An 8,738-nucleotide genomic window follows, 5' to 3' on the forward strand; every position below is an offset into this window, starting at 1 on the left:
AGGTCAGAGCTGGGCCTGCGGCCAGGTACCTGTACCGTGCAGGATCCAGCAGCCCATATATCTCCTTCTCTTCTGCAGAGAGCCCTGCAAACATGTAGTAGAAGATATGGAAATTCCTCTCCCCAGCATCCTGCTGCACGACGCGGGACTTCTCCAGCAAGTACTCGCTCAGCTTGGCACCCCTCACTGCCGGCAGGGGGGCAGGTATAAGCACAGATAGCCAGGGTGGCCCTGCACCTGCTGTCCACCCACCTGCTCCCCCAGACCTGACACTGCCCAAAGCCAACATCCAGGGTGTGACTCCCAGCTCCCCTGCTGTGGGCCCATCCACACTGTTCACCTCACCCGGGAAATTCCAGGTGCCAGTTGCTGGCTCTTCCTCTCCTTTTGCACCACCCTGCAGTCCCCGCCTCACCCCAGGAGCCCTGCTCTACAAGCCTGGGTCTGCTCCCATGCAGGCTGTGGCTGATACTGTCCCTGCTCTGTCTCCACCCCCATAAGCTCCCACATTCTCCCTGCACTAAGCCTAGACCCCCAGGCCTTGTTCCACACCTGAAGCTCTGGATCTTTCCAGCCTTACCTGTGCTCTGCTGGAACCGCAGCTGTACATACTTCCCAAAGCGGCTGCTGTTGTCATTCATCACTGTTTGGGCATTGCCAAAGGCTTCCAGCAGCGGGTTCACCTGAACAGGGAATGCAGCAGTTTGTGGGGAAGCCAAAGTAGCAAGGATGCATCCCCCACCCATGCCAGGCCACAGCCCAGGAAAGATCATAGGCCCCGTGAAAAACAAAAGGAGCAGGATGAGACTTGACTTGGACAGATTCTGCTGGAGCACACCATGGGAGGAAGGGAACCCCGCACTGCCAGAGGTTACAAGAACAGAGAGGCTGCATCTCTGAGCAGGGAGAGGACAGCAGAAGAGGGGGCTGCAGGGACTGAGCCAACTGATCCTGAATAGAGTCTGCCAAGCTTGACCGCTACCAAAAATAGAGTTTAGGCATGGTAAGGTGCCAATCTGAGGAAGATCTGCTCCTCGAGGCACAGCCGCTCCCTGTTCCTCCAACCCCAGCAGTGACTCGTGTCAGGATCCAGCACTTCAATTGCAGAGATCTGTAGATTCCCAACTGGAAGGAATTGCCCAGTTCCTTCAGCCTGGTCTCCTGCACAGTGCCAGCCAGAGACCTGTTCTGGGAGCCCCAGCTCCTGAATGAGACAATGAGAATCCACCACATCAGCACTCAAGTTGCAGCTAACACGGGTCTGACTTTCTCTTGCTTCAGCTTCTAGAGTCCCAGGCTCGGTGTTCCTTCATCTGCCTGAGAAGCTGAGGAACGTCCTACCCCAACCTACTCCCTGAGACCAAGTCCGCCTTTACCCTCTCGGGGGCTACACCAACTGAGCCACTTCAGCCTCCTCATATGGCAAGATTCCCAGGCTCCACTGTGTCTCAGCACCTCCTTCCCAGACCCTTCAAAGCAGCCTGCCTTCTCTTTTTTAGCATTGACCCTCGGCTGCAACACCCAGCAACGGCCTCATTAGTACCTCAGACAGATCATGTTTGCCCGTTCGTAGTCAACGCTTCCCTGTGACCATGTCCAAGGATCACATCTGCACCTGCTCTACCTACTGCAACAAACAGCTGATCATCTTCTGGGACACTCAGCCTATCTCCCAGGACCCAGCCACCAGCTCAGAAGCATGACCTATGATTGCCGTGCCTGGACCCTTGACCCTGCATTTGGCCATGTGAAGACACACATTGGTCCAGCATCTGTCCCAACTGCAGTTAGCGCAACAAAAGACATCACAAAAAACCTTTTCCACTCAAACATTTCCTGGACCATCATGGATACAAGAACCCTCCAAACCTACTAAGACTTCAAGACATTTGATTTGGTGCCACATGACAATGTGATTCATAACCCAGAACAGTAATAAAATCACCATTGATTTAAAAGTGGCTGTGTAATAGGGAACCACCCACAGACCCTGTTCCAAAGGGAAAAAAAAAGAGATAACTGCTTACCAAGATCCAGAGCCAGCCCCCTGGCTCCTGCTGAGCAGCAGCAGAGAGGGGAGTGGGAGGAATTCCATGGCACATGCTGAGGCGAGTGTGGGGAGCTGGCACTGACTGACTGAGGAATGGGAAGACAGGGTAGAAAATTTGCCGGGACACAGTTTCCCTGGAAAGCGGATAGGAGCAGGCAGCGCAAGGCTGCTGCGCAGCCTGTGGCAATGCACAGGGCAACATTGAGGGCCTGAAGGCCCAGATGGTGGCAGGACACCCAGGAGCCAGCAGAAGAATTGGTGGGTGAGTCTCATCAGCAGCTTACCAACTGCAGCTGGAACTGGAGCTGTGGTTAAGCAAGACAACGAAGGGAATCTGATTTGTGACCCTACGAGGAGGGAAAATAGATTAAGCCAGGATCTGATTACTGGCTACGGAATCAGGATCCAGTGAATAGAGAGACCTGGGAGTGTCAGGCTGGGAATAACTTAGACCAGAGGGCAGAATAAAGAGGTGTTAGTGGATTGACAGTGGACTTACTTCCTGGAGAAGCCTGAGTGAGCCTCAACTGAGTAACCCCAACTCCTCCAAAGAGAATGAGAGATGGGCAAGGACTAAGAGCAATTGAGATTTCTTCCAGGAAGAAACTGATGCACACAGACTGAGTAGAGATGAATCCACTCTTACAGGGGAAGTACCCAGGTGAAAGTGAACTGAGTGTGCAGAACGAGTCAAGCAAGTTGCTCAAAGAATATGACATCCTGACAAAGGGGATCAACATTGACCTAACCAGGTGCGATGAGGACAGGGTATAAGGGTGGCGGAGCCCTGTGGATGAGGCCGTGATGCATGTAAATTCCAGTACAGAAAAACATGAGTGCTGACCCTCCCTGTTCTTGTTATTTCTTTAACATTGTCGGAGAAATTATTCGCTTTAGCTGCCAACCTGGAAAGGGAACACCTGCGAATACTCCTGACCCCAACGGGGCTTGTTTCCCAGCTGAGACTCAAATAAGCAGGAGACGAGGGTGTGGTCTTTCCAGTTTATTCGGCCGAAGGTCCCCCGACCTTAGAAAGGCAGAGGGGCCCCAGTTGCACTCTCACACACGTATTTATATTCTCTGGTTACATGAGCTTTTGGCATGCGCAAAGCTTTAGCGGAAAATCACTAGTACTGCGTAACTCTTCTTTCACCTGCAGCGTAAGCTCCAATCAAAATAAAGTTTTAAAAAGTTTTACCAAATAAGGCACAGGTCTGCCGTTAAGCTCGTCTATCATGCTTAGTTACTATGGGGGAAGCTGTGGGCCCCTGAAGGTACAGGCTGTGCTTCCCGTATTGCCAAAGGAAACCCCTTTCTCTGCGCACAATTTCTAACAACATCAAGGCACAGCAGGTGAGACAAGAGGAGAACCATGACAAAGGCTGGAAGGGACAAAGATGGAGGACCAGGTCAAAGACTGGAAGAGAGACAGCAAATGGACCCATCCAAAGGCTTCTTAACAGCTCTTAAAATGTACCTGAACAAGGAATCCTCCCTGAGCAGGTGTTTCCCACAGATCCCCACAAAGTCCCTATCCCACTTAACTCTCTTGTTATCGATGAGCTGGCAGAAACCACGCAGTCATCCCTAATAAAGTTTGCAGATAAGAAAGATTAAGGGTGTGCGGTATGGTAATAAGGAAGCTGACAGATGCCCAATCTGTAATGGTCTGAATCACTGGGCAAGCTGAGCAAGCAAGCCTTGTTTTCGTCTGGCCCAAAGGTAAAGTTACACAGGAAGGAACAAAGAGTATGGGCCAGGCTTAGATGCGGCTGTGGCCTGGGAAGCAATAACTCTGAGGGGGGCATGAAAGTGACTCAGGGTCTGCAGTAAATACCAGCTGCATGAACTGCCAGGGCAAAGCCAGTGTGCGGGGCTAATGTGACTCTGGGATGCCTGGCACAAGAGAAACTCAAGTAGGAGTAGGGGGGCTATTCCTGTATTTGATAACAGTGACACAACTACTGGAATCCTGTGTACAGTCCTAGCACCCCCAGAGTAAGGAGCATGGCAATAAAGTGGAAAACATTCAGAAAAGAGCCATGAGACTGACAAAAGGACTGGAAGAGGTCTCATAGCGAGACTGCAGGAGTACACTCTGTTCAGTTCAAGGAAGGTGAAGGAGTAACTTGATCAAAGTCCAGCTTTCCATTGGACAAGAAACAAGGCTTAGATGTTTGACAAGGAGAGTAATGGAGTAATTGGCTACTAAAGCCACTTATCCCCCACCCCCTGCTCAGCTGCGGTTGATTTCCCATCTCTGGGGGCTTTTAGCAACAGCAAAACTGGCCACTTCTCTAAAACCTGGGCTCTGCTTCAACAGAAATAAATCCAGGGCCCTATGGCCACTATCATGTGCCCCTTCTGGCCTCATACAATCCAGGAGTCCTCCTGCTTCTTCCCAAACACAGACCAGAGATGTTTACCGATCCCCCCAACCTCTTCTGCCTCATGACTGAGGCCCTGGCCACTATCACATCTGTGCTATTGCTCAGATGCCAACAACCCCATCTGCCCACCCCACCCCACCCCACCCCACCCCCTTGGGTCCCTGCCCCTGCACCCAGCCTCGCCATGAAACAACGCACCTGCAGAATCTGCTGCTCCAGCTGTGAGTGGCCCCTGCACAAGTTCATGAGGTGCTGCAGTAGGAGCTTTGTGCTCTCTGTCTTCCCTGCACCGCTCTCTCCACTGCTCAGAGAGAGAAGAAAGAGTTTCACTGGCGCCAGGACTTGGCTGCTCTGTCCCTCATGCTTCGTGCACCTGCCTCTCCTCCCCGGCACCCCATGATGGTCTCTGTCTGCAGCACAGCTCCAGGGTCCTTTTGGCACTGCCCACACTGGCACCCACCTGCTCCATGCACTGGCTGACAGGTCCTGCAGGTACTGAGCCCCGTGTGCCCCACTCCCAGAACGGCAGCGTAACACCCTCTCACTGAGGAATTCTTCCTAGCCCTGGGAGGGAAGGGCATGACCTGTCTCCAGGGTAACACCCCGTAGTGGGGTGGAGGGAGGGGTAATGTCTAGAGTCCCCAGCTCCTAGCCAGGAGCAAGTGATCCTTCCAGAAGCACCCCATCACACTGAGCATACCCTGTGTGCTGGTGTTGCTACCTGTCCCCTCCTTCACAAGCGGATCTTGCCCCACATCCGCTGCAGGGATGTGTTCTGGTGAAAGTAGCGGGGTTCCAAGGTGCTGGCCCATCTGGAGGAGCACAGTACCAGTTTGAGGGCACTGTTAAACCCCTCTGCCCTGCAAAGCACCCCGGTGCAGATGCAGCTACACCGGTAAATCTGTGCTCTTTACCAATGCCAGAGCCCACCAAGAAAAGTGCTGTTTAGCCACTAGAGTCTGCTCCAGGGGCTTCCCACATCACAGCAGGGCTGGTCAGGTCACCCCACGTCACAGTCCAGTGCCAGCGGTGCTGAAGAAGCCTGCAGCATCAGTATGGGAGGGAGGCTGTGCTGGTGCAGAGCAGGAAATGCCACACACATACCAAAGGGCAGGTGTCTGTTTACACACCTAGCCACAGCACACTGGAATCTGGGGGGAGGGGGCAGCAGCTTTCAGTGGCTGCACAGAAACAAGGAGTGATATGCAGTCAATGAGGACCCTGGGGCTTGTGACTCCACTCACCCCCTAACAGGACACAGGGCAGCAACAGTGGGGAAAGGGAGAGCACATCACAGCTCAACACCCAGCCACAGCTACACCCCCAGAGCCAGAACAAGAGACTGATCCAGGAGCTCCAGCCATAGGTCAGGGCCCTTCACGCTGGGCTGACCACTGTTAATGCCTCTTGTCTTCACCAGACCTCCGGGGCTCGTGCCAGTGGGTGTTGTGACTGAGGAAAAGCTTCATTGAAAACATGGGGAAAAGCCCCATGCTAAAACAGGGCAGATTCGGGCCAGCACCCCTATGAGAGTCTACTATAGCCTCCCAGGGGTGGATCTTGGCTACATACCTGTGTTATGGAGATGGAGGATTTCTCCCTACGTGGCTTGTTGGCCTTTTGGATAAGGGCAAGCAACACTCAGGGGACATTCAAACCCCAAGACCTCTGGCCTTGGGCCTGTACATAGGATGCTTGTCACAGGTTTGGGAGTATCTGAAGCCACAGACTGAACAGTCTGGGAGGTAAGATACTTGCTGGTGGTAACACCACCTGGAGCTCTGCTCAGTGGATGGAATTTGGAACTTATTTGACTAATTTGGCCTGAGGCACAAAATTTAAAAAAATGCTAAAAAGAGACTCGGGCCAGGATGTCAGGCCCAAAAACACCTCAGCAGACCCTGGAGCATGGGGTGCCATCATCACATTAGCATAAGAGGGAGCTGCTTTGGAGGGTGCACTGCAGACTCTCCTGGGCTCCTGTAGCCAGTCCTGCCGGTTCACAGCAGCAAGGCTGTGCCCAAGAGGAGGGGTGCCATTTCCTAGCCAGCAAGAGATGAGATGTCTCATCTCTGTGACAACCTATGTGCCCAGGGCGGCACAGTCCAGGACAGCTCCAAAATACAAACTGTTCTGAGGAGCTGTTGTATGAGGAGGGAGACGTCCCATCCTCCTTGAACTTTGCTCGTGCTGAACGAGGGCTGTCAGTCACTCCCTGCCCTGCCCATCAATAACATGACTACAAGCTTCTGGCTGGGTAGCAGGGGCAGGCTCAGAGCTCACGGCTGCAGCACCTGCCATTCTCTCCCTCAGGGCTCCCCACAGGCTAATCGCTGTTGACCGACTCCTCCGGGCACTTGCCAGCGGTGCTTGCTTCCCTTCCCTCAGCCCTAAACCAACTCCACAGTCACCGCCCGCACCCAGAAGTCTGACCGCACCAAATCTGGCATCTCGGTTGCTGCCTCACCAGTCCTTATCCAGGGTATTTTCCAAACCTTTCCAAAGCCTCAGGAAAGCCAGAGAAAGCACAGGAGGTATCAGCTAGGAGGCTAGAAGAGAGGACAGGGAGCCACCACTCTTCATCCTACCCCCTTCTGGATTGTCTAGCATCATTCAGCGAGTTGCTCCACTACTCTAGACTAGGATACGCACATGCCAACGGACCAGACCTTAACAGGTGAATGCAAGATTGCCCGAGTCGATTAATACAGCAGCAGAGGCAGGTTTAGGCCATTCCTCCAGGCAGCCACAGGAGCCCAAGCAAAGCACAGCAGTGCTCCTTCAGGGCCTTCTCCTGCTGCTGTCTTTGCCCTTAGCAGCACCACGAGGAGCAGCAGTGTTCTTGCGGCCTCACCGTTTTTCTCCTGTGCCCAGCAGCAAACATGCTCATCTTACAAGCAACTGAGGTTTGTATAGCCCAGCACTGCAGTGTCCAGGGCTCCCCAACCGCTACATCCCTACAGGACTCAGCACAGAGCCTTTTGGAGCACCAGTGTGTTTTACATGCCACAGCCTGCCCCAGGTCGGCCCATGGCTTCAACCTCCACATGGCTTCTACATTCAGCCCCCACTTATATGTGCCAGCTCCCCCTCGTCAGTCCCTAGCTCTGGGCCACAGGTCTGTCAAGACTGCTTGGACCCAGCTCAGGGGCCCTGTAGATATTCTCCCCTACCTGATGACAATGCACTGGTTCTGCGGCCCCATCCCCAGGCGCCCCAGCATGGCCTGGTAGGCTCGGTCAGCCACAGCAAAGATGTGGGGGGGCAGGCTGCCCTTGGCACGGCTGCGGTACTTCTCGGCAATCTGCAGACGGGGCAGGGCCCAATTAACAAGAAATGTCAGAACCATGAGGGAGGGAGCAGGCTGAGTCCTCTCCTTCCTGCCGCCCTCCTCCCCGCAGCAAGAAGATGTGTAGGAGGGTGGCTCTTGCCGACTACATTTTCCAGGCACAAAAAGCCCCAGACCAGGCGGTGCCTTGGAGCAACCTGCCCCCAGGCCCTACCCAGGCCCCTAGGATAAGGAGCTAGAAGACTGGGCTGGCAGCTGAGGGCAGCTGCTGCTGGGAGGAGGTTCCGGTTCTCTTGCACTGATGGTTTCAGATATGAAGAACAGCTCGTAGAGCTGGGGGAAGCGCCCAGAAACCAAGCACGCAGACCAGCTAAGTGATGAGAAAGAGCCCGGACGTGGGCTGCGGGAAAGCCCAGCTGGCCACAGTCCCGGAGAGACTCTGCTGGGGGAAGGGCCGAGCCAGCCCAGCCGGACCCCGCGAGAGGCCCCTAGACCTGGCACTGACCGGCTTCTCGTAGAGCGGCAGGCGCTGGAAGGGGTTCACGGCCACCAGAATATCCCCGACGTAGGTCTGGGAGGAGGGAAAAGCGAGCGGCCGTCAGAGAGCGGCCCCAGGCCCAGGTGGGACCCGGCGGCCCAGGTAGAGGCGAAGCATCCGGCCGCGACCGCAGCCACCCGCCCGCCCGCGCTCACATAGATCCGCTGTTGTAGGAAGCGGTCGGTCAGACTCTGCAGCAACCGCGCCTCGTCCAGCTCCGCCAGCGCCGCCAGGTCCCCCTCGGGGTCGGGGTCGGGGTCGGGGTCGGGGTCCCGGTCCCCGGCCAGCGCCCGCGGCTCTCCCGGGGGCGCCATCGCGGCCGCCGCGCCTGGCCCTGACCCGGCACCGAGCGCAGGCTCCTCCCAGTCCCGGCTCCAGACCCCCGCCCCAGGCCCGCCCCGTCTGGGCCCGACCCCCGCTCGCCCGCCCTGGGGCGGTCCCGGCCGGGGCCCGGTCCGCATGCAGCTCGGG

General features: G+C 55.4%; 1 protein-coding gene across 3 annotated transcripts in view; it reads right to left on the minus strand.

Moving 5' to 3' along the window:
- LOC102567264 (myosin-IIIb) overlaps positions 1-8,728 on the minus strand; it is a 38,653-nt gene extending 29,925 nt beyond the window's left edge. For 2 of the 3 annotated variants that reach the window (XM_059725443.1, XM_059725441.1), the window contains exons 1-6: positions 8,423-8,728; positions 8,235-8,300; positions 7,614-7,744; positions 4,639-4,741; positions 581-683; positions 26-186 (exon numbers count right to left, since the gene is read on the minus strand). In XM_059725443.1, the coding sequence (XP_059581426.1) occupies positions 26-186; positions 581-683; positions 4,639-4,741; positions 7,614-7,744; positions 8,235-8,300; positions 8,423-8,728 (870 nt within the window). The remainder of the gene's footprint in view (positions 1-25; positions 187-580; positions 684-4,638; positions 4,742-7,613; positions 7,745-8,234; positions 8,301-8,422) is intronic. The other variant, XM_059725442.1, reaches the window with a different exon arrangement.
- Between the last annotated feature and the right edge of the window lie 10 nt (positions 8,729-8,738).

This window comes from Alligator mississippiensis, chromosome 3, assembly GCF_030867095.1.
Source record: "Alligator mississippiensis isolate rAllMis1 chromosome 3, rAllMis1, whole genome shotgun sequence".
Taxonomy (NCBI): domain Eukaryota; kingdom Metazoa; phylum Chordata; order Crocodylia; family Alligatoridae; genus Alligator; species Alligator mississippiensis.